The 26,412-nt window shown below is 44.0% G+C and overlaps 2 protein-coding genes across 4 annotated transcripts in view; one reads left to right on the plus strand and one right to left on the minus strand.

Annotated features, from left to right (window-relative positions):
• Window positions 1-19,447, minus strand: RUNDC1 (RUN domain containing 1). Its single transcript, XM_083147553.1, has 5 exons — window positions 18,960-19,447; window positions 10,501-10,659; window positions 7,197-7,395; window positions 4,377-4,460; window positions 1-3,782 (listed from the first exon to the last, which is right to left on the minus strand). Exons 1-5 carry the CDS (start codon window positions 19,356-19,358, stop codon window positions 2,917-2,919), a joined length of 1,707 nt encoding a protein of 568 aa, XP_083003679.1. The 5' UTR covers window positions 19,359-19,447; the 3' UTR covers window positions 1-2,916.
• The window catches only part of PTGES3L (prostaglandin E synthase 3 like), a 24,255-nt gene continuing 12,066 nt past the window's right edge, over window positions 14,224-26,412 (plus strand). The window contains exon 1 of one of the 3 annotated variants that reach the window (XM_083147559.1): window positions 14,224-14,324. Coding sequence is in view for 1 of the 3 variants with exons in the window: in XM_083147556.1 (XP_083003682.1) it covers window positions 25,673-25,677 (5 nt within the window). In the remaining 2 variants the exon portion in view is untranslated. Of the gene's footprint in view, window positions 14,325-19,397; window positions 19,637-19,942; window positions 25,678-26,412 lie in introns of those variants that run through there. The other 2 variants (XM_083147558.1, XM_083147556.1) reach the window with 2 other exon arrangements.

The following is a 26,412-nucleotide window of genomic DNA, read 5'->3' on the forward strand; positions in this document are numbered from 1 at the left end:
TTAGATTTCAAAACTAGCAGCATTTTATTTTCCATGAAACAAATTAGTTTTACCTCTACATAAATATAAACATTTTATACAGAAAAATAAAATCAAAATATAGTGTCCGCAACAATTTCATGTGTAACATTGCACCATAGAGGATTTCACCGTACTAAGTATACACCATATGCCGTTCTCAAAGACCATTATAATCACCAACATTTGGAGGTAAAATATAATCGTGAGATCAGAATAATCATGCTGTAACCAACACCATTCAGGGACTAGCTTTCACTGCTCAGACTACATTATACAGACAAAAAAACAATATACAGTATACCTGGGTGCTATGGGTTACAGCACATTTTTGCTGTATGCAATAAGTTATTAAAATATTCCAGGAATGAAGAGATTTGTTTTTCTGTCTGTATATGGGTACACTATGGTCAACAATCTGTCAAAAAAATTTTTGGGTAAAAATGTAACTTCCATATCAACAGTTTTCTGTAGACCGCTGTAAAGTTTTGTAACATATACACGTAGCTTATATTACACTTATTACTGGTAAAGTAATAAGAGGGATTTGAGATGAAGTCCACTTTGAGGGGTCCATGTACTAAGCCCTGTAGAGAGATGAAAGCTCACAACTGCCATTTTCAAACCCAGTCTGTAACTTGACATTTAGGAGCTGACTGGGTGCTACGTTATCACCGGCCTCTTTATCAATTCACCAGCCTTAATACAGCTGCCCCATAGATCCACAGAGGATATTATCCTGCTACACTCAATTGTGTTCACCTCTGTCGCAATTTAAAAAAATGTAAATAAATCTATGACTAACATTTTACACTTAGATTTAGGGTTCAGGAGTTCAGCAACACCTCACCCATCAACAATAATTTTAACACAATTGCGATGGCACTGGTGCATTACACAACAGTAGTGTGTAAGGGCTCTAACATCCGTTAAACAGAGCATGGTCAGAGGTCTAGTGTATAAGACTGTGTGAATTATATTAAATCTACTTTTGAAGTACATAAAAAAAGTGTATGTAATGTGTGCTCTAAGCATGTAATATTTTCTGTTACGCACTTGTAAAACGAAGTGATCATCCCAAACCTTCTGCATAGAAAGCCTTGTAACTCAGCATTCTTTTGCATTTGATTTCAGCGTTCTGATTTATCGTCTAAAGATGTCATCATCGTATATAAACAGCTAAAATTACAGGAACAATTACAGACTATATTGATTCAATCATACAGCTAATTTTTTTTGTATATTTATGATTACATCGTACATTGAAAAATATACATACTGGTATAATTTTTAAATTGTGATTTCTTCCCTGGTTTGGGAGATTGTGGACCATACATGACCAATCATCCCCTCTTGCAAAAATAGAATATGCGCTTGGTCTATGGAAATATTCAGTCCAGCTTTAGTAGTATAATAGTAGGTCTGTCATTCCACTATCTGGGATGCAGAAACTTTGTATATACATGGATATTTCTTTGGTCAACTTAAATTATATTTGTTATACATTGGCATGTATATAGAGAAAAAAAGAACAAATTCAATGACTAGTCTTCCTAGGATCACAGTGAAGTGTTAAAAAAAAAAAATCACAAGTAGATTCTAAAATCAGTGGTCAGGGAACTCTGTCGTCATTACCCCACACAGTGCATGTTTTGCTGGTAACCCAGCAGGAGCACAGGTGTACTAATTACTCAGACACATTTTATAAGGTCTGCAGATGGAGTTAATTATTTCACTTGTGATTCTGTGAGGAGACCTGCAAAACATGCACTGGGTGGGGTAATGAGGACCGAGTTCCCTGACCACTGTTCTAAATCTATATCTGTAATGTACAGAGCACTCTATATGGAAAGTGACTATGTTTAGTGTGCAGGACACGCTGACCTGCACCGATGATCCCCAATCATAGTGGATCAGTTGTCTGTAGATGAAATTCTGCCCATGGTCTTTATTACCTCCAGGATATTCATACACAAAAGCATGGCTACGTTTGATTTTTCCCAGGAGGCCACTGCACTTGTAATTGGGTGTTTTATGCTCATATAGACAAAGCTATAGAAATATAATGAACACACCAGCTTCCAATTCTTGTAAAGGATCTGTGCTGTAGAACACAATGTAAGTACAGACCTTTATTTACACATCAAAGCAAAACACTGTCACCAAAACAATATTACTAATCAGTGTGGATCAATAGGTTGACCATCAAAAGATCGACCACTATTGGTCGACAGGCAGAAGGTCGACATTGAAAAAGGTTGACAGGCGGTTTTCAGAGTTTTGTGTGGTCTGTGTCGACATAGGTAGGTTGATACGAACACCGTATAAAATGTACCACTGCGCTCAGCACACTATTATATTATCCCTCTATGCCTACTGGGATGGTCAAGTACGAACAAGTCAGTAAAAAAAAAAAATAATAATAATTTATAACTCATGTCAAACTTTTGATTGTGTTGGCACTGACCATGTCAACATTTTCTGTGTCGAACCTCTGCCTGAGGACAGACACTGTTGACCTATTGACCGCATACCATATATATTGATAGACAAGGTCTACCCAGAGTGTTCCAACATTTACAGTACAGTATCAGAGTACAGAATGGCAGAGACTGATTTGTGAAAATATTCTCCAATCATTATTTATATAATTAAAAATAAATATTATGCACTTCCACATAAATAGTCATTTGTAGAGTATACTGAACATGTTATTGTCCCGATCTTCAGGACTACTAGTTGTGCTTGGTATTCAGGAAAACAAAGTAATCCTCAATGCTGTTGTACTTCTAGAATCAGTAGTAGATTTCAGGAGCCAAAAGAATCCACTGAACAAACAATTACATAGTACAGTCCTCCAGATATATTAAGTTCTTACATGAAATGTACAGGTGGGACTCAAAAAGCATCTTTAATGTTCTTGAGCTGCCGCACAGCAAGGTCCACAGGGAGGTTGAACTTTAGGTTGCTGAGTCGACTAAGAATATTCAAGGCACTTTCAAAGCCACTGCTCGCCATATAACTCCAGGGCTGGTAATGTGATTGAATTAACACCCCTGACTTGCAGATGAGGTTAAGCCAGGAGACTAGACGTTGTTCATTTAATGCCATGCAGACCAACGCCTTGAATTCAGAGTCTGCACTTCGCTTGAAAGGGTCATGTTCTGTCAAGACTGTGTTTATGGCAGAGAGGAGGCTGTGTTTGGGGGTTACTTTACTACCAGTTGAGACAGGAAGGGAGAAGGATTGCGAGAGCTTGCGGGCAGGAGACTCTACAAAGGCTTTTCCATTTTTCTCGTTGTAGTACTTGACAAACAGTTCCCAGGGGTGCATAGAAGGAGGTGAGGTGGTGAAAACAGGGATGAGGCAGGCGATGGGTGCTAGAACCAAACTCATTCCTTGAGATGTAGCATAAAGGCCATGTGACAAGAGATCTCTTATAGCAGCAGCCAGCTCTCTCCTGACGGCCACAGTTAGTTCATCTTTTCCTCCCAATGCAATCTCCTGCATGTTGGCATAGCTGATCAAATGATCTGCAGGCTGCTGTCGCAGCGCCAACTGTCTTACCTTCTCCACAGAGCACTCCAATTTCTTAATCAGTGGAGTGAAATCTCTGTTGCTTTCATCCTGTTTCCAGAGGTTTTGTGGCAAATTACCTGTACCACAGCCCAACTGGCTCACAGCAAAAATCTGCAGGACAGCCAGGGCCCGACGTAACAGATGCAGGCCGGTCTCTCGCATCTGCTTTGCCTGCTCTGGATTCACTGTTTAGAAAAATAGAAAGTATTTACAAGATAAATCAAATTACTCAAATCTGAAAACTACTGTAGGTGTATGTGAAATCTTTGGAATAAAGGTCAATCACTTGAGCTTTCACATATGAACATTTAGTGAGAACTTTTTCTTGTGTTAAAGAATCTATAAACCAAAATATTTAATGTTCTTATTGATAAACCTCCTAAAGCTCCAGCAATATTCCCATTGTCTATACTATCTCAACTCAAATATTCCCATATTCAGCTCTCTATCTGTACAAATGTACGTGGGTGAAAGTGAACCTGCAAATGTCTCTCTACAAACTCCATAAGAGGAGGTCTGGAGCACTAAAAGCAAGTGCTATAGACCAGTGGTAGCCAACTCCAGTCCTCGAGAGCTACCAACAGTTAATGTTTTCCAGATCTCATCACAGAATCACAAGTGAAGTAATTAGCTCCACCTGTGGATCTTTTAAAATGTGTCAGTCAGTAATGAGTGCACGTTTTCAGCAGCTAGGTTGTCTGGAAAATGTGAACTCTTGGTAGCTCTTGAGGACTGGAGTTGGTTCCCACTGCTATAGAGCAACGAATCAAAGTACTCACCATTAGTTCGTGCACTTGAGCTAGACTTTGGGTCGAAGCCTGCAGCTCCTCCGCTTAGACTCTCCACTGGGCTACCAATTTCATCTACAAGAAAGAAAAGTATAAATATGTAAACTCACCATTAAGTAGGGTTCTAAGCATAGTTAACAAAAAGAGCATACAGTGGAATAGCATATATCAGCTGGCAGTCACCTTAGAAAGTGTAACAGTGCACAGTAGAATGAATACATTATAAAAATGTTTAAAGATAAAGTTTAGGGTTTTTAGAATGGCATGTGTTCTAGTATTGGAGGTATCAGGCTCAGAGGTGCAACATGGTACGATTATTGTATGTATGTAATTTGCACTGCATTGCATCACATACGTGTTGCAATGCAATGAAATGTGATCTAGTACAAGAAGCATGTGCAGCACATACTTTTTGATCTGTGAGATGGGATGTCCACGGTAGCGCGCATATCATTGCACCCGGCAATTGTACCGTGTATGGGCACCTTTAGGACTAATGGCCATGGGAATTGAAGGTAGTCAGTCAATAACGAACCAGCCATTTGCATGTTCTGCTAGTAATGACTGAAAAGCCATAACGCCTCAACAATGCTGTTGAAATTATGAAAAATTTGGCACAGGTAGTAACTGTATTCCCATTCACTGAGGGAAATTTACTAAAGCTTCAAAAAATGAAACGAGAAAATCAGGATTTGTCTATCATTTTCTAGGAAGCAATAGAGAAATGATCGATAGAATCGGATTGGTTACTATGGGCAATATCACCTGGTTTATTTTTAGAAGATTTAGTAAATGTACCACTCTTTTTGACATTGGCCTCATATTGTACATGTACAGTAACTGCACTTTTGAAATCAATCCGGATATATTGGATATCCGGATATATTTTTTAAATACACTTGGGAGTATCTTATGTTAATTCTTCATACTTTGTTGTTATTGCTCTCTTGTGTTCTACAACGGCCAATCATTTGCAGGAGAAAATATAAACGCTGCCATTCTAAAAATGAAAGCACCAAATAGCTTTTAAAGTTTAACCTGGTGTAATGTAACCTAATAAAATGGAATGCAACAACAAAATGAGTTTAAAACAAATATGGGCAGCTCCGTTGTGGTAGATAACAAAGATCCACCTAGAAATATATCAATCATGACTGCTCCTACAAGGCGATATAGATGATTAACTCTTTTACTGTATTAATGCACATTTAGGCATTTCAAATGAAATACATGTTTAATATCTCTTATCCAAAATGCTTGGGACCAGGAGAATTTTGGATAACGGATTATACCGTATTTCTGAGTATTTCAGTTAAGTTTATTGAGGTATCTTGCATTTATGTTGTTTAAATACATCAAACGCATGAAATACACACAAATACATTTTATTTGTGCATGAAACAAGGTTTCAAAACATGAAACAAAGTTTTTGTCCCATCACAGGCACTGAATTTGAATGCCATTCAATCATTTTCTTACACATATTTAGTGCCAGTTACATATTATATCCTCAGTAGTGCCAGTTACAGATGTCCGCAGTAGTGCTTTTAGCAAAAAAAAAAAAAAATTACATTCTGGAAACTATGGATAAGGGATATTTTGGATAAGGGATATTTTGGATAAGGGATACGCAACCTGTACTCCCCACATCTAAATTGCACAAGCAAATCATATTACATCAAATTTACCGGTATTAAATACACCACAAAATACACAGGCCCAACTTCTAAAAAGAACAATGATCACCTACACACCTAAGTATAAGACCATTGTTCTGACTTATATTTGCGAGCCCATGAGAAATCATTCGATGGTGGCGACCATCGAATGATTTCTCCAGTGGTAGGACATGCCTCGTATGGTTGCAAGGGGGAAATGGGGGGGGGGGGGATTTGGCGGGGTGGGCCTTCTTGGAGTCAGTAAGCTGCAAGGGCCTCTGTATCCATTTAGCTACAATGCAATTTTGTCTGATCAAAACCTTCTGATATTGCAAAGCATAAGACCCAATATGTTCCAATATCGGGCGATAACAATGGCCCTTATTCTGATCGGTGCGGAAATTCCCGCATGCGGACGGACCGCCGATGTTGATCGTCTGCGCATGTGCAGAGGTCACTCTGCGCATGTGCAGGCGATTTCGCCGCACGGATTCTTTATACGCCGCACAGGGGGCGTAGAGGGGCGTGAGGGGCTACTTAGCCTCATTACCCTATGCATACGCCCCGCGTTTCATGGGCGTTCCCATGCAAACGCGGGGCGTATGCATGGTAATGAGGCCGTGACGCGTGGGTACGGGGCGGGCATCTGACATCGCCGGATGTCAGCTGCCCGCCCCCATACATGATTTCACACGGACAAGTGTCCGTGTGGTCTTGTGTTGCGGGACCTGGTGGAGCGTGCGGCCCTGCATTCGATGTTCGGCGACCATCGAATGCAGGGGCTGCTCCCAAGACGGAGGAGGCGTATCCCCGTCCAATTTCATGCGGATCGCCACATATCCGCATACGGACGGCAGGTGGCAATCCGTATGGAAGGCGGGGATTCGCCTGCACGGTTGCGGCCGCATATTCTGATCGGGCCGCACCGATCAGAATAAGGGCCAATGTCGGCATCAGGGCTAATAGGAAGGCCCCTAGTGAACCTACAGTATTAGCAGCAGTAAATGACTATGCTAATAGGATATCCACATAAGATACATGCACATTCATATGTAAAAATGCAATTTAGCACCCATAGGTTTACGCTTTCAATAGCATGCAACTATCAAGTGCTTATTTTTCTGAAGATGTAAAGAATAACACCCAAATTGACCTTGAATAAATTTAATGAACATCTCTAGGTCTCGGATCTGGGTTTTCAGTTGATCCACCAGCTGTTCTTTTACACGGGCTGGGTTAACAATCTGAGCAATGGCAGCATCCACTCTTTGACGCAGTTCTTCTGGAGACAAGCAGCCAATGTCCTCATTTAGATTGACATCCAGTTTCTTAATCAATTCATCTATGATCACCTGGGGAAGGTAGAAGACTTAATGAATACACGATATGTATGTTATAGTCCATCAATGCCTACTTCTCCTTCCCTCTAGTCACAGGCTCTATGCGGCTATGGATCAGTTATGTTGAATGCTAAAGATTTTTCTTAAAATTTGTTTTCTATAATTAGGAGTGAAAAAAACAAATTAAAAAAAAATATATCTATTCTACCATCAATGTGAATATTTTTGATAAGGTATTTTCCTCTTCCTATTTACAATGATAGGGCAAGTTTAATACCTTTGCCCTAAGCTATTCAATTAGTGGCACAAGCCCACGCCGTAAACACTGGAGGGTGTATTTACCACAGAAATAAGGCGTTAAACCCAGAGGCTTTATCCGTGTGGGTAAGTACAGTGGGTGTGGTATGGTGGGCCGACCGTCGGGATTCCGACAGTATGTATACAGACATCTGAATCCCAACCGCCAGGAAGGCGAGTGCAATGAAACCCCCAGTCAGCTCACTACGCTTGCCACGTTGTGGGCTCGGTGGCTCGAGGCACACACCACAGGTCCTATTCTCCCTCTATGAGGGTTGTGGACTGTCAGATTCAGATGTTGGGGTACTGACCGTCGGAATCTCAAATGTCGGGCCGTCATCCAGCACTGCTAATACTGTCTTTCTGTGCCCTCCTACAATACAACTTTACCAAATAATTTTTTTTGTCTTTTTGACTTTCAGATGTTGTATGAGCAGGTAGACTTCTGTTGCAATGGTAACAGACACCAAGGGCGAAATGTAATAGGGTGCGATTTTTTAGACTAAAAAAAAAAATCGCACCAAATCGCACCTTTAAAAATCGCATTTTTTGCCGCGAATTCGCATATGTAATGAGATGCGAATTAGCGGCAAAAAAATGCGATTTGCCGCGATTTTTAGTCATGAAAATGTGCGCATTTTCAGTCATGAAAATGTGCGCATTTTTCTAAATGCGCTTTTGTGCAAAAAAAAAAAAAAGTTAAAAAAAAAAACGGCGTGGGGTCCCCCCTCCTAAGCATAACCAGCCCCGGGCTCATTGAGCCGGACCTGGTTCCAAAAATACGGGGGAACAAAAAGCATAGGGGTCCCCCGTATTTCTGAAACCAGCCCCGGACTCTTGGACCGGTCCTGGTTCCAAAAATACGGGGGACAAAAAATCTGGGGGTCCCCCGTATTTTGAAACCAGCACCGGGCTCCAACAGCCCGCGGTGTCATGCCACAGCCGGGGGACACTTTTTATACAAGGTCCCCCGGCCAAAACATGAGCACCGTGGCTGGTCAGCCTTGGACGGGGTACCTGGAGGAGTGGGGACCCCCCCAATAAAGGGGTCCCCCCCCCCCAGGCTTCACCCGTCCAGGGCTGAAGCCCGGGGCTGTCACCGGCGTCCGTGGCCAGTGGACGCCGGCCTGATAGGGTTAAATCCATCATACATATCATTACATTGCTTTTTACCGGCGAACTACAAGTGCCAGCAGACCTCCCCCGCATGCTGGGACTTGGAGAACCACAAGTCCCAGCATGCAGGGCATTAATGGGCCCGCTGGGACTTGTAGTCCACCTGTAAAAAGAATGTTTATAAAAAACACACACACAGAGAAGTACAAGTTTATTACACACACACACACCTCAATTTTACACCAGCATACTTACCATTCCTGGATCCAGCGCTGGTCTGGCTGCTTTACAGCCGGCTCCCCCCGCACTGACAGGCAGCGGGGAGAACCGCTTTCTCCGTTGCCTGTCACCGGCTTTCTCCGTAGCTTCTGTAGCTCTGTCCCAGTGCTACAGAGGCTGAGAGCGTGATTGGCTGAGCTATGCGTCTCCATGGAGACGCATACTGTAGCTCAGCCAATCACGCTCTCAGCCTCTGTAGCACTGGGACAGAGCTACAGAAGCTACGGAGAAAGCCGGTGACAGGCAACGGAGAAAGCGGTTCTCCCCGCTGCCTGTCAGTGCGGGGGGAGCCGGCTGTAAAGCAGCCAGACCAGCGCTGGATCCAGGAATGGTAAGTATGCTGGTGTAAAATTGAGGTGTGTGTGTGTAATAAACTTGTACTTCTCTGTGTGTGTGTTTTTTATAAACATTCTTTTTACAGGTGGACTACAAGTCCCAGCGGGCCCATTAATGCCCTGCATGCTGGGACTTGTGGTTCTCCAAGTCCCAGCATGCGGGGGAGGTCTGCTGGCACTTGTAGTTCGCCGGTAAAAAGCAATGTAATGATATGTATGATGGATTTAACCCTATCAGGCCGGCGTCCACTGGCCACGGACGCCGGTGACAGCCCCGGGCTTCAGCCCTGGACGGGTGAAGCCTGGGGGGGGGGGACCCCTTTATTGGGGGGGTCCCCACTCCTCCAGGTACCCCGTCCAAGGCTGACCAGCCACGGTGCTCATGTTTTGGCCGGGGGACCTTGTATAAAAAGTGTCCCCCGGCTGTGGCATGACACCGCGGGCTGTTGGAGCCCGGTGCTGGTTTCAAAATACGGGGGACCCCCAGATTTTTTGACCCCCGTATTTTTGGAACCAGGACCGGTCCAAGAGTCCGGGGCTGGTTTCAGAAATACGGGGGACCCCTATGCTTTTTGTTCCCCCGTATTTTTGGAACCAGGTCCGGCTCAATGAGCCCGGGGCTGGTTATGCTTAGGAGGGGGGACCCCACGCCGTTTTTTTTTTTATAAAAACACTTTTACACATTTTTATTAACAGAACCATGCACAGATCTCAATGATCTGTGCATGGTTCTGTCAAATTCGCCTGTCAGAACCTGGTCTATTTTTTTTGCGATTTTTGGTAACATTGACCAAAAATCGCACCCTATTACATTTGCGAGTTGTATACTTTATAATGGGAAAACATCTGGATGCGAATTGAAATGTGACTAAAAATCGCACTTCTAAAAGTGCGATTTCGCGGTAAAAAGTGCGATTTTTTACCGCGATTTTCAACCTATTAAATGTGCGATTTTCGGAAAATGTGCGATTTCGGCCGTTTTTGACCAAAAATCGCACATGTCTAAAAAATCGCACTCTATTACATTTCGCCCCAAGGTTTTCTGAAGTGCGAGTAGAACTTTTGCCATCAATAAGGAATATTTGCTTACTCGCTGCCTCTCCATGAGGATAGATTGGGGCAACGAATCATAATTGCCCTCTTGGTATGCAAAAGTCTCCAAGTCATCCAGCTGTGTCTTCAGCTGCACAATGAGCTCCCGCTGCTTCTTCCGCTGGGCATCAATACGCTCCCTTTTCTCCCATTCACTCTGAAACAAGAGATTTGTTTAGATTTTATAGTGCTGCAGCAAGAAAATAGTAAGGACACACAAATAAAATGTCAGATATAGTATTTTGGAGAAGCCTTTTATACAGTACATGCTTCTTACACACACTTTTTTTTTTTGTCTATAAATATATTATTGTACCTAAAGACACTAATGTTTTCATAGGTTATCAAAGAAGTAACAAAATTGAACAAGACTGACACTTACCAGTTCCTGTACAGGGAAGCGTTAAAAAAAAAAGGGAAAAAAATGAGGTTTAAGTATTTGGCGTAAGTAGCATTTAGAAGCAGAACTGGTTTTGCATGGTGATAAGATGACCCGGGTGCGTCGTTTGTTTAAACAATCAGTCACAGGAACGTACTTTCTCTGCTCTTACAATTACAACACAATGCTTCTGTACAACCAGATACACAGAGAATGGACATTTCCTTCTTTCTCTGCAGCCCCAATACACAAAGGACTTTCTGAGTGATACTGTGCACAGTATCGTCTAGGGTGTGCACTAAATATTGTTAATGATGTGCGCTCCATTGCATCATTAACGTCCCCCTACCTCATGCATGATCAGACGAGGGGGGTCCTTGTTACTGCCGGCCATGCCTTAGTTGCAAGTATGGCCATCGCTCCCTTCTCCGCAAGCATCAGCAAGTGTGTACTCACTTGCCGATGTCGGCACCCCGCCGCTGCATATATCATGGTTAGCAAGTGTGTAATGGGCTTAAGAACAGAAGATTTCTATACAATAAACAAGCAGTTCCTTAAACAACATTAGCAATTATTAGAAAGTACAAGAATTACAGATACTACAAAGAGAACAGGAGTTAGGACCTGCCAGAAAAATTCTATATGGCATAACTATTCAAAATCTTGTCTGTAAGAGAATAAGCAGAATATTTGCCATTAAAAAGTAGAGTAAATGGTTAACGATTTTATTTATCAAACAATGACAACCCCTTTTTTCCTGCAGAAAAATGGGTCATCGCTGCTTATCTCAATTTAAGAAAGGGAAACTGCTGAGAAATAACCTGCATTTTATTTATTTGTGCATTGCACTGTAGTCCCATAGCCTCACATCCAGACTGCGGTGTAGAATAAATTGATTGAACTGTTATATGCTAATCGTTCCAGTTTGATGAAAAAGTATAATGCCATATTAGGGTGATGTTATTAAAGGAGCCCAAAGTGTCTGGCAATTTTGTGCATACAGTATGCAAGCTCAAGCTGTCTGCTTACACATGCAGAGTACAGCAGCAATTTCAGAAGATTTCCCCACAGTGTGGCCTTTTCAGACTGCGCATGAGAAATATGGATAAAAATGGCCAGAGAACTTTGCAGTCAGCATTAAACATTGCCCAAGGTAAAACTAGAATGAAGGACGCATGGCTTTTCGATCCACCTTTCTGAGGGGTGTAATTTTATTAAATTCTTGTGGTCTTTAGTTAGGATATGGTCACTAGGTCAACAAGCATTAGGTGGACACCACTAGGTCGACATGCATGAATGTCGACAAGGTCATTAGGTTGACACAAGCGGGGTTTTTCATGTCTTTTTGGGAACAGGCATGTGCCGACATGCGGTATTTCATGCTCTATCATCCACTAGGGCGTGGTGGGAGAATAAAATAGTGTCTGAGCCAGAAGCATGGCGAGCGCACGCGTGCTACGTTTCAGTATCCATGCCGACATTTGCGGGGAAAAAAGGTGAAAAAACCCCATGTCAACATTTTGACCGTCAACCTTCCCCATGTCGACCTAATGACCCTGTCGACCTAACCCACGTCAACCTAGTGGTGTCTACCTAATTGCGGTCTATCCAATGATCCATACCCATTTAGTTCTGTATTGCAAAAATGATGTTAAGTACCACAGTTAAAATAAGATTAATAAATTGAGCCCTAACTCATACATATACTTTGGCCCACAAACTTTGCAACCCAGCAACAATGGCTTCATCCTGCCTTGTTACATTAACAAAGCATCACTTAAGACTAAAGGCCCATACACACTGGGCGACTGAGCCGGGAAAGCCATTCATCTGTTGCTATTACCAGCAGATGAGCGGTTTTGAGGACGACTTTGCATAGCGCTGCGCTATTCAAAGCCGTCCTCTCCCGCTGACAGCACCGGGCAAGGGGAAAGCCGCTCAGTGTGTATGCACTAGGGATGCCAATCCCGGGGCTATTTTTCAATCCTGGGATTCGGGATTGAAAAATGCCTAATCCCGGGATTCCCGGGATACCCGGGATTGAGCTCGTCAATATAATGACGAACTTTAGTCCCCCCCAAACCCAGTCTAACTCACCCGGCCATTGCTGCGGGAGCCGAGCAGTGATGTTCAGAGGCCGGCGGCTTTCATTGGGGGCCGTGTGCGGGTGGTCTGGAGGCGGGCAGATGTGCGGTAGCCGGGCAGCGGTGGTCTGGAGGCCTGCAGATGTGTGGGAGACTGACGTCGCAGTACCCAGGCAGCAGTGAATGCACAGGTACCTAGCGGTGAGCGTGCACGGAGCATCAGACGCGCTGCGCAGCATGACTGCTGACATCAGGTCACGCTGCACGCAGCCACAGAGCAGCGCGCCGGGGTTTGGGAGAAGCCGGGAAGCGTCTGTGCTGGTCTTAGCGCTGCCCGACATTAGATTCGCGCATGCGCAGGCCAATCCCGCAATCCCGGGATTGGAACTTCCAATCCCGGGATTCAAATCCCGGCGTTTTTAGGGCCAAATCCCGGGATCCCGCCGATCCCGGGATTGGCCACCCTAGTATGCACTGAGCGTCTTTCCCCCTAGCGATCATCGCTGTCCATACACGCTGGGCATATTCGTCCAGTGAGTATGGACCTTAAAACTAGTCCAAAAAATTGACATGGCAATGAATTGACTAATTAGCTGACAGAGAAGATGTGGTGAGAGAACTATTGTCAGCTTCTGAGTTTATTACACAGTGAAGTCAGAAAATAACCTTGCTAAAACCATGCCCCAAACAGTAAGATCCTGTCCAATAGGCCCACCTACCACACCTGTGAGAATGGCCTGTGTGTAACCACAGCTAACTTCTCAAATTCTCTTCATTTACACTGGAATTTCTAGAGTTTCTTGCTCTGCTTGTTTAAGTACTGACATCTACAAATAAATAAGAATTTTCACATAGGTGCGTTACAAAAAAAGATGCTTAAAAAAGGAAAAAAATCTGTTATGCATCCATGGTGAACCCTGTACATCTTAATCAGTAAAAAAAAAAGAAGATAGACACTTTATAGTGTAAAGGTGCATACACACCTGTGATCCCCTAAAGCCGCCAATATCGTTGACTGAGGGGACCCAGCATTGGCAAGTGCATACACACATACCAATGCTGATGGGCTACGGCAACCATTCTGCCTTATGAGGGGTGTAGGCTTAGCGCACCTTGTCTGGTTCTGAGAGAAAAGAAAAGCAATTGCCACATGACATATCAGTATCAGGGAACCAAAAGCGTTGACCATGAGTGGCAACTAATCTGTATAAAGAATGATATAATATACTTATAAAAATATGCGTTAGCCCAGACAGGATGTTTGATAGAAATCGCCAGAAAGACCAGACAAAAGTTGAACATCCCATCTTTTGAAAATAGAGCAGCAGCAGGCAAGATATCTGGAGTCCATCCAATATGGTTCAATGCTTTTTCATTTCTTTATTTTGGTTGGCAGCTGGTCTTGCTTATTTATTTATGCATGCTGCTGTTTTTACCTTTAGGAGCTTAGCAGTTTATTACATTAGAACCTTTTTTCTGAAACATTATTATGCATGGCCCTTATCACAATCTTTTTTTCATCTATTGGGAGGTACACCCAAGATGATAAAGAAGTACCGCTCTTAAGAATGAATCCAGAGATAATTGGAGGTGTTTTAATGCATCTATATCAATAATGACATGACCTATAGCGGAGACTAAAGAGCGCTCTATTCTGCACCATTTGTTTTCAGGAACTATACGGTTATTTCACCTGCTTTGTCTATGCACTGGCTGTTACAGCAAGCAGTTTCCATTTTATGGTACTTATGGCCTGATTTAGACCTGTTTGCCAGGCTGCGTGTAATTGCAGCCTAGCAAACAGCCTTCACTCTGAAAAAGTAAGTCCATACTTACTTTTCAGATGCCCGCTATCAGCCAAATTGGGGGTAGGTGCTGACATCATGTGACGTCAGCCGCCCACCCCAAGCAGGAATAGTCATGCCTACGTTCTTGTGGGAATGACCATAAAATGCTAGGCTTTCCCTTGCTACCACCGCTGGCCCTTGCCAGAGCCATTTGCTCTTGGGGTTTGCGCATGCACAAACCCTGAACATCGGGAACTGAGATGAATTCAGCTTATATCGAATGGGTCTGAATAGGCTCCTTAGGACAAATCAGAAAGTCTATTTCCTGAACATGAGGGCATCCCTCTGAGATAACGTATGTTATACACCCTATGGAAAGCCCTTCCATGCACAATAAGACTCTCTACTAGCCTCCAAATTTTCAAGCATTCCCTGAAAACACCTCTTCAGGCAAGCCTATCATATTTAAGTTCCACACGCATAACCCTCTGAGGCACTTATGTATTATATAGATTCCCTTCTGGACTTGCAACCTGGTGGGACTGCTATGCTATTACCAGTGCCTGTCCTTGTGTTTCCCTCCTATGTCCTTATCGACCAGGGGTGGGCAATTATTTTGGCCAGGGGGTCACTTAACAATTCCATTAAATATTCGCGGGCGACACACAAAAATCGTATTAAGCCATACGGTATGAGCTCAAATTCTATATATACAAAAATAGGCCGTCTTACTTGTTTTGTAGGGAGAAGCCAACTCATAGAACAGAGACAAGAGGAGAGCAGAGACTCTCTCTGTCTCTCCTCCAAGCAGCTTCCATCCACATGGCACACACTGCCCGGGTTCCCACCTCCTGTGGCTCAGGAAATCACTGAGCCTCTGGCACCTAGCACACTATGGGATAGCTGAGCCGTTGCTCGACTGCCCTGCAGACGGTTCAGCTGTCACACAATTGAGTCAGGGCAGCAGGAGCTGGGTTATGCAGTGCTGCTGAGGAAATTCCGGCCAGCTGCCCCCCGTGTGGAGTGCAAAACATGTCCTGAGAGGCACCGCTGGCCAGTCAATATTGTGTCACGGGCCAGTTTGCCCACCCCTATTATAGACTGTAAGCTTGCAGCAGGGCCCTCTTACCTCCAAGCCTGTCTGTTTGATCACGGTCTACAATTGTAAAGCACAACAGAATCTGCTGCACTATATAAGAAACTGTAAATAATGATAATATTTAAAACATAGCTTTTATTATTATACATCTAAAAATCATAGTGATATGTATTCAACATAAAATGGATTAACCATAATGGTGTCTTCATTATCTTTCTTATGGGTTATAAGGGAGTTTATTCTTGCCTCTTCTCTTCTATGAGGTCGATCCTATTAGGAGCAGATGATTCGCAAGTGCACCGGGTGCACTATACGATGGACAGAATTCGCCTAAAAGCGCTCGTACCTCCATAGGGTTGCCAGCAATTTTAAGTGAATTAGGCCCATCGAAGGGTGCAAGATCAACTAAATTTGGGTGCCATTGCCAGCGGTTAAATGCGTTGGAACTAGAGATGTACAGGCTAGGATTTACTCTGATTTCAAAGCAGGATCTTATTGGCTATCCCTAATCACATGACAGTTGTTGACAGTTGATAGTCAATAAGATCCTGCTTTGAAATCAGAGTAAATCAGAGCCTGGACATCTCTAGTTGGACCGGCACCGTGCTCTCTTTGGAGCTAATGGGATCGACCCCTACCTAAATGTTTAATTGCCCTTTAAGAGTCATTTTGATCCTATTTTGGCATAAAATTATCACAGCTACAATTCTCCAGACTGCAAGGCACAGGCAACATAAATATCCATTTCCAGGTATATCAAAAAGTGATCATATCAATCTCCAATAATTATAAAAGCTTCATTATATTTAAGTCAATATCTTGTCAATAACTACAGTTTAGGTCAGTATAAATCTTCAAATGTTGTGTGCGAGACAGACAGACAGACAATAATGCAAATTGCACAATAGTATTATAGTGTAGAAGTCTGTCCTGATATCAGGGATCTGTAATTATATTGCAGCTCAACTATGGTCTTACCCCAGCCCAGGCAATGGTTTCATGTGGAGAAAAAAACAGAAGGAGAGCACAATGAAGAGTATTTCAACGGTAATTTACTAAAGATAAAAAGCTTGCATACATATCAGCTTAAAAAAAAAAAAATCAGCATGGGAGGCGTTCAGTATAGTACAACATCGACTGTCCAAGATGGCATATGATACACCGTACGCAGGCAATTTGCATATGATGCTTTGGGATCCGATAAATCTTATGGCAGTCACTGCAATCTCAGGCTCGGAATTGGAGGTTAAACACATACGATTTAACACTTTTCACCTGATTTCTCCCAATGCATCAGAATAAGGTAAAATAGGGCTCAAATCGCACAAGTGTATGTCCAGCTTAACATTGGAAGCTTTTATGATTATTGAAGATTGATGTGATGCAACTGCAAACGTATATTTATGTAGGCTATTCCTGTGCCTTGCAGCTGTACCTGCTTACTTCAAAAGAGGATCAATCTTTTTTGATCCCTCTTAATTTATACAGGTTGAGTATCCCGTATCCGAATATCCGTTATCCGAATTATTCCGAAAACCATACTTTTCAGAAAGTGGAAAAAAAATTTTTTTTTTGCTAAAAACTCACTGGGGACATTTGTAACAGCATCACTGGGGACATGATATGTAACTGGCACTATATATGTGCAAGAAAATGATTGCTTGGCATTCAAATTCAATATCTGAGATAGTACACAAATTTTGTTTCATGTTTTGAAACCTTGTTTTTTGAACAAATAAAATATCTTTGTGTGTATTTTATGTGGTAATAAAATATATTTGTGTGTATATTATGTGTTTATACAGCATAAATGCAAGATACTTCAAAATACATCATTGAAATATTAAAATATTCCGAAATACGGAATAATCCGTTATCCAAAAATCTCCTGGTCCCGAGCATTTTGGATACGGGATACTCAACCTGTACTATGAGATAAGAGGATCAAATTAACTTTTAAAAGGGCATGTAAACATTTTGCTGAAGACATACTATTTACATTGTTTGTTATAAGAGGAGGGATTACATAACCCATAAGAAAGAAAACTAATTATGGTTTAATACTTTTTTTAAATGTATATTAATAAAAGCTACATTTAAAATATAAACAAATACTTATATAAAAAGTGCCCCACAGAGATTTATTTTCTTCTGTGCAGATGCAATTTGATGCTGCTATATCTATAATAGAACATATAGAAATTATGTTGGTTTGAAACCAGCAATTTCCAAACTCAGTTTTCAAGGAACACATTTTTCAGCAAATGCATAGGTGTACTCATTACTCTCTGACATACTTAAAAAGATCCACAGGATAAAAAAATAAAATGGTACTTCACTTGGGGGAATCTGTGGGGATACCTAGAAAACATTAAAAGCCCTCAACAACCAAGTTTGGGAATCACTTAAGATTTCAAACCAATCCCTCAATGGGATGCAGTGGATATCCGGCGGTCGATATTTCGGCACTTTGTCCCTCTGTGGGTGTCCACGACACCCATAGAGAGAGAATAAATTAGTGTGCCGAGCGCAGCGAGCTCGAAGGGGGCGGGGGGCGATCCACGCCCCCCCTTGTTGGGATTTTGGCGGTCGGGATTCCGGCGTAGGGATTTTGACCGACGGGATTCCAACCGCCGGGCTTTCAAACCAATCTCCGTTTCAACATAATGGGGCAAATGTATTAAGCACCTTCTACTTTGTCTCTTCACCAGGCTTTCCACCCAGGTATAGGAAACAGAATCTACCCTATGTAAATCAGAGAGATTTTATATATCTGCATAGTACCACTTGTGCCACTGCCACCCCTCTCCCAGTAGGATATCAGGTACACATCCATAGATAGCCCCTGTGCCACCCTTCTTCCTGTTACCAGTGCCCCCATAAGCTTTCCCTCTCTCGGTCATGTACAGGACAGTTGTGCACCCATGGAAAGCCCCTCTGACAGTCCTTCCCTTGCCAGACACCAGGTGTACAGCCACCCTCGGCTCTTACTCCAATACTTAAGGTCCTGAAGTAAAGGAGGAAGAGGGTGGCTGTGGCTGCACAAGTTCAGGTACTGCAATGACTGAGCCATCAGGCATCAGCCCAAATACCTGCACCTACACTTACCGAGTCATCCAGCACCTGCTGGTCCGCCAATCCTCGGGGCCCTTGCACATGAGGGCAGCCCTTGAAGGCGAAGTCCTCCAGCTCGGCCAGCAGTTTCTCCTTCTCTGGACCCTCTGCGCGGACGATCTGCTTCAGACGGAACTGCACCTGGGCGAAGTGTGAGGTTAGGGCGAGCAGGGATGAATTAAGCAGCTCCTGCTCATCCTCCAGCCTCTGCAGCTTCTCAACCATCTCCACCGACCCCGTGCCGGAGCGCAGGAGGCCTGACACCACTCCTTCTGACTTAATGCCATGACCCGAGGCCTGCTCGTCTGCTTCTTCTGCAACTGCCCCGACGGGAGCCCACCGCTCCTGGGTGAAGGGCTCCCCATCAGACATCGACATCTCATCAGCGGACATGGCTACCTGTCACCGGCTGCTGCCTATGCCGCCATATTGGAGGTGGCAGTAATGCTGCTGCTGCTGCTGACGTCAGCTGTAGCGTAGCCACTGCCAGATGTCTGTTGTCATGGATACTGAGCTTGCGTAGCCACTTCCTGGGGGCTTCCGCCAGTGCTGCATACGTCACGGGCAGGCCGCGCAGATCACAAGGAACGCGTCAGTCAGGGATAAGGAGCGTACACACCTACAAATTTTCTGTCTGATCTCTCTGGTGGGAACAGACACCTGGAAATATGGTAATCAAAAATTTCCACCCAAATGCAGGAAAACAAAATCTATGCTTTGATAAATTTGTTATATCAGTATGATTTAAACAATTTGCCTGACTGATCACTGTGTTTTTACGTGTTTGGGAACAATTTTTTGATTGTCATACATTTCCAGGTTTTTGTTCCCACCAGATAGATCAGACAGAAAATCTGTAGGTGTGTACGCACCTGTATATTTATTAAGCTCGATGAAGTGATAAAGGGCCAGATTCTCTAAACTTCAAAAGTGTTAAAATGGAGAGTGATAACAACCAGCCAATCAGCTCCTGTCTGACATTTTTCAAACACAGTCTGTGACATGGCAGGCAGGAGCTGACTGGCTGGCTGTTTATCACTCTCCATTTTATCACTTTTGAAGCTTAGAGAATCTGGCCCACTGTGTCTGGTTTTTAATCACTGGCCAATCAGCTCCTACCTGTCATTTTTCAAACCAAGCCTGTAACTTCACAGTTAGGAGCTGATTGGCCGGTGATAAAAACCAGACACTATATCACTTCACCAAGCTTAATAAATCTGCCCCTCAGTGCTTTTTTAAAGGCAGATAATATACTGAGGATTGAGAAAAGAGTACTAACCAATCAACTCCAATCTGTCAATTAATAAGGATCTCATATACAATGCGCTCTGTGTGGGTTAAGGCCCCCATACACTAGTGAGATTTGGTGCGATTTGACCAGATTCCGGTCCCGTGCGCATCGGGGTCAGAGGTCGGGCGGGTTGCACATAAGATAATTCTTATGTGCAGCCTGGAGCCGGGAAGGGGGATGCAGAGAGGCGGGCCAATCAGTGGTTTCCCATGCATGTGGGGGTTGCATGTGATAAATCCCATGCGATTTATCACATGCAAATTTTGGCACATATGCCGTATGTGAGCCCTGCCGGGGAAACAGGTCCAACTTGTCCTTCAGACAAGTCAGCCTAATGTATGGGGGCCTTTAGCTTTGACCTCCAGCTGACCTGCTGACTGCACTGCCCCTGCACTTTGGTAACCCACAGTCAGAATAGCGGTAGTCCCCGGACCTGATGCAATGCTCCTGATATTGATACCATACCCCCAATGCCCGTGCGGCGTTTGGGGGGGCTGGACACATGCTCCAGTGCTCACCCCGCCCCCCCCGGCCGCTGTACATGGGTGGGGGGGGGGGGGGTGTGGGTGCCGGTGATTGCGCCTCAGGCAGGCCTCCACGTCATTTCCTGGGGGGGGCGGCCGGTGCCACTCACCTCTCTGATCCCTGCTGCAAACTGCCGCCGGCCCTGCATACCTCCCAACTGTCCCAATTTTCACTGACCATCCTGGTTTTTTATGGACAATCCCACGCCTGGGGCAGGCAGTGTCCTGAGGTGGGGAGGGAGTAGTTGGGAGTCCCCCCTGCTACCCATCTATTCCTGGAGACAGAGGGGCTGGGGGCATGGCCAGCAGCTCTGAGTGCTGGCCATGTCCCTTCAGTGGCTAAAATGGGGGCGTGGCCTCACAGAAGTGACACAATTTGTAGATCAGGCCACTAGGTCATGCCCCTGTTTGGAGGTATGTTGACTGACATCAGGGATATTTAATAATTACGACTAGCCTCCAGAAACAGGAGTTTTCGGGGAATTAGCCACAAATATTAAATGATAAATGGACCCCTTAGTACCAGTGCGGCACCTAGGGCTGCAGTACCAATTACCTAGTGCAGGGGAGTCCACCAAGCACATCTAACTATATCTGAGTGGATGTGTGTAATATACTGTATGTGCTTTCAGTGTATCCTGGATCAGTGAATGCAGAGTCCTGGGTTCACAATAGCGGCTGTGATAGAAACAGCACAGCCGATCCCATATACACTGCCAGCACATATTACATACACTTTCACATGTATGTTTATATGTGCTTGACGGACAAGTCCCGTCCGCCCCCACACCAGGTAGTCAGCGCTTCAGCTGCTTAGTACTTCTTCTGCTCCTGTGATGGTGTGTACGACACATTCAAGCTTCGATGGACATACTTTATTATGTAAACTTGCAATACAAGATTTGTTAGGTATCTGAATGTAAGTTCGTAAATATATAAACAGGCAATATGTGGACACCAAATGGTCAACAATCAAAAAGTTGACATGAATTTTTGTAGTCAGGGTCAAAAAGTCAACATGCAAATATCCGGAACAACAAATGTTGACAAATGGATTTTCATGATTTTTAGGGTTGGGCATTAAGGTGGCTTTACACTTAAACAATATGGTCCTTTTTCACATGTTGACCCATTGGGGCGATAAATCATGTGAAAAATGCTATATTGTATGTGTTTTACCTGCGGTTCCTGTGCGGATCGGATCTGGAGATCACCAAGGCTGCCACAAAGATTTTTCAGATACTGTGGCAGTCAATGGTATTTTACGCGATACATTGTACGCAAAAGTTAAGGCCCATACACACTGGGCGACTTTGAGCTGAAAGTCGCTCAAAACAGCAGGTTATACCAGCAGATGAGCGGCTTTCAGGACAGCTTTGCATATCGCCCCACTATGCAACGCCGTCCTCACCCCTCCGTCGGCCCCGGGCAGGGGGAAAGCTGCTCAGTGTGTATGCACTGAGCGGCTTTCCCCGCAGCAATGACAGCGGTCATCGCTGTCCATACACGCTGGGCATTGTCACCCAGTATATATGGACCTTAAAACATACAATATGGGAAACCCGGCAGTCAGTAGCAAAAGCATTGCATGCAATGACAAATTGCCTACCAACATGAAATTATGGATTGCAGATGTATGGGCATCTTTAGTGCGCCTTGAGGACTGGGTTTGGGAACTTCTGGTATAAGTGGATTTTTGTTATTATTTGTGAGGCTTATGTTCTTATATCTGCATAATACCTAATGGAAAAAAAGCTTCAAACCAGAATTTAATAAACAAGAAGTGCAATATGTTTTAGCCAGGAACTGTAGATTACAGTGGACATTTGAAACAAAGGCCCTTATTGTAGTTGATTCGGTCGGATGCGTATTTTCAGACAGGAACCGAGTGTTCTTAGCCCCGCCTTCCGTACGGATCGCTCACACCGTCCGTATGCGGTAAGACGCCGACCGAATGGACCGCAAGTGGATTTTTCATGTGAACACCTCCTCCATCTGTGAAAACCTACCCCATCATCCGATGGTCGCCGAATGGTCAGGCAGCACCGAGTGTTCAACGCCCATGAAACGCGGGGCGTATGCATATGGTAATGAGCCCAAAACAGCCCTTCACGCCCCTCTCCACCCCCTGTTCGGATTGTACAGAATTCACTTTGTATTCGGACGTGCGCGGCGTTCGCCTCTGCACATGCGCAAACACCAACCATCGGCCATCCGGCCGCATTCAGAGCCATCCTACTCAATCAAAATAAGGGCCAAAGAGATTGTAGCTGGTGTGATGCTACACAGGAGGATAGAATATTACTGCCCATGATGGAAGAATAGGCACTTTTTTTGTTGTCTGCTGCAGTAGATGATTGCTGCTTTGTGTGCTTTCCACCCCCTGGGCCTCTCCTTATGTTCCATTACATATGAATATGTGAGGTTAGCATTCAGTAAGTTTCCATACTATTGTCAATAAGTGGCCTGAGACTGAATGGAAAAACTATTGCTTTTAAGTCAAGTATACAGTGAAAAATAACATAAACAGCTGTAGGGAAACATGATAAATTCCGGATGGTGGCAGATTGTACCCGCACGCATTCGAATGGGTTTAATATTTTTCCATAAACATCCATTCGCAGCTTGCGTGCGGGGGTGAAATAATTAGATGGTCTCCGACCATCAAATGCTTTCTACAGCGCTCCCAGATCTAAGACACTCCGGCGCCTTAGATCTGCAGGCTCCCTGTATGGGAAGAGGGCGAGCAGCTGACATCCCCTGACATCAGCTTCCCGTCCCCCGCACCAATGGGTGAATTTCCATGGGAACGCCCAATGTATTCAAGGGAACGCCCATGAACCGTTGGTCGTTACCTTGGGCCCTACTCTGGCCCGCCGTCCCACGCCCCAAACCCACACTGCTGTGTGCCAGTGGCCGGCGAATAAAATGAAACTACATCTCTTTCTCTCTCACACATGCACACAGAGGCAATCACATTATCAAAATAACAGCAACATGCAATTTAAAAAAACAGGTTGCTATAAATGTATTTCATGTACCACCTGCAATTTTATTTTGACAGGTCCTACATTCAAACATCCGCATAAAGACAATTTTTTTTTATAAAGACGATTTTTTTTAATTAAACATACAGTATCTTGTACGACTAGATTTGTGATCTACATGATTAGTTGTCCATGTCTGCTGCTGATGACCTCTTTTTGGCACTTCGGCTGGGGAGGGGGCGTGCACTTGGGAACATAATACTCTGTAATAAATGTGCAAAATTGCAAAGTGCATATATAACATGAAAAACAATATTAGTGAAAAAAAAAACTTTGAAAACATATTTAAACATGATCACATCTAAAGTTTTAAATATGTTTAAAAAAATCACAGAATTTTTTACAGTTTTTAAAATGTTCAAATCTAGGAGTGGCACTGCAGTGGTAGACAGGCAGCCATTACTAGGCTGTTACAGGGGATTGGCTAATCATATGAAGAAGATAATATAGTAAGGTCATGTTGCTTATAGAGAGGCTAAAACGCTTACATTGAAGACCATATTTAGACAGATGATTTGCATCTAGAATAGGACCATACCACGATCTCCACGAGGTCACGCCCCTTTTTTGGCGTTGTGGGGGCATGGCCAGCAGCTGTGAGCTGCTGGCCTTGCCCCCAGCCCTTCTGTCTCTGGGAATAGATGCTGTGCGTACGGTAACAAATGGCACTCCCAACTGCCCCCCACCATGGGACACTGCCGGCCCTGGGAAAACTGGGATGGTCCCATGAAAATCGGCAGAGTTGGAAGGTATGTAGGACTGGTGAAAGTTTTAATTATGCAACCAACGGTGGCAACTAAAGATGCACAAAGCATGATTGCTGCATCTGTAAACACGGACAGGGGGCGTGTCAGTCCTTGTAGAGTCGAATGCACAGATGTACACCAGGATAGCATTAGCCTAAAGCATACTTGGCTACCCTCCTGGAATGGCCGAGAGAGTCCTGAATACTTGGTCTCTCCCCTGGTCCCCAGAAAGGGTGGGCAAGCCTCCTGTATGGAGCTGCCACAAAATCCCCCCCCCCCCCCCCAACAGCAATCCCCACCTTAACTGGTCAAATACTTCAGGGAGGGTCTAAAATGTCATAGATTGTGCCATTTTAGCCCCTCCCTAAAGATTTAAAAAAATGCGACATTTACTGTATTGAGGGCAGAGCTTTATGACATCATGCTCTAGCCCCCCCCCCCCCCGGGAAATGCAACAGGGAGTCTTCTCCCCGGGATTCTCCCTGAGAGGAAAGTACAGGTATGGCCTTAAGCTGCAGACACAATTGCTACAAAAGAGGCATGGAAGGCCGCAACTGCATACAACTCAGAAGCAGGCTCTATGAGGATGGATCGTGCTCCCCTCAACAGCTCCCACCACCTATAGAGCTGCTACCAGAAATTTCAGAGGCTGGTTTTCAAACCCAATCTACCCCAGGCATGTACACACCAGTAAATTAAGGTCATGCCATGGTGAAAAGCATAATTCATTACAGATGTATGTGATTTACACAAATTACCATTGAATTGATCGATCATTATATGCAAATCTTAACCTATTTCCTTTGCTATCAGTGAACTCAAGTGTCCTATCTGTGCATTCTTCATGACGGTCAATTTTTTATCACAGATGTCCCTGCTTGGGGAACAGTCTAGAAAGCACTAGTCTTTCTGGCTCTGTGACAAGTCACAGTGTTTTCTCAAGGGGGAGGGCACAGTATAACCAGCAGCTGTTCCTAAATATAGTAAGGCTTCTGAGGGTCTTTTGGTTGTGGTCTTGGAAACAGTGCATGCAGTCTCCTCTGACACTGTAGCTACACCAACCTCTAAAAACTCACTCCGTGGATTTCACAGGACTATCATGAGGTACGTTGATTAAAGATAGCGAGCTATAAACATAGTCAATGTTCGATAATTAATTGCTTCCCATTGTTTGCAGTTTCTAGTCTGAAACATTGTTTTGTGCTGCACTAGGTGGATGCATTAACAGAGTGCTGTCCCTCTGTTTGTTAAGTCCCAGCATGCTTCGCCAGAACATTCAAACTTATTTGGCTAGTGTATTGTCCAGTTAAGAGTAAATGGTATGGAGGATGGGACTGGATTGCACACCCTAATTGTAAACATAGTAAGGGGTGCTTACCATGCTGAGACTAAAAGTGCCATGCAGGATAAATAAAATGCAGGCGTTCACTATGAACAGTAATGCCCCATACACATGGGGTGACGGTGCCTCCGTGCTAAGCGATATAGTGGGACTGCGCATCGCCATCACTATGGGGCATACACACTGAGTGATTTGTGTCATAATTACTAAGCAATCTAGCCAGATCGTTTAGAAAACAAGCTCAAATCTCTCTGTTTGTATGCTGCATCAGAATACTGATAAACACTAACTCATTATAGCAATATAGTGTCAAGTTTAGTAAACATACACAGAATATCCAAAATGGCGACCTCTTGTTTTTCTTTAAAAAATTGCAGCTCTATCTACCAGGGGCATATACAGATGGAACATGCTCCCTCTCGCGCCCCGTGGCGACGGAGCTTCCCACCATCATCCGCCAGTCCCCACCACCCCCCAACCCGTCTCCCTGAATCGAA

This window comes from Crinia signifera, chromosome 6 (assembly GCF_055691185.1).
Source record: "Crinia signifera chromosome 6, ASM5569118v1, whole genome shotgun sequence".
Lineage (NCBI taxonomy): Eukaryota > Metazoa > Chordata > Amphibia > Anura > Myobatrachidae > Crinia > Crinia signifera.

What these genes read in the sequence shown, in the direction of transcription:
- RUNDC1 (XM_083147553.1), bottom strand. Translation starts at nt 19,358, where the DNA reads ATGTCCGCTGATGAGATGTCGATGTCTGATGGGGAGCCCTTCACCCAG. An exon ending in GTTCATTAAATTTATTCAAG is followed by an intron (nt 4,461 to 7,196) that starts GTCAATTTGGGT and finishes TCTTTCTTGTAG; the next exon opens with ATGAAATTGGTAGCCCAGTG. An exon ending in CTCAAGTGCACGAACTAATG is followed by an intron (nt 3,783 to 4,376) that starts GTGAGTACTTTG and finishes TTTTCTAAACAG; the next exon opens with TGAATCCAGAGCAGGCAAAG.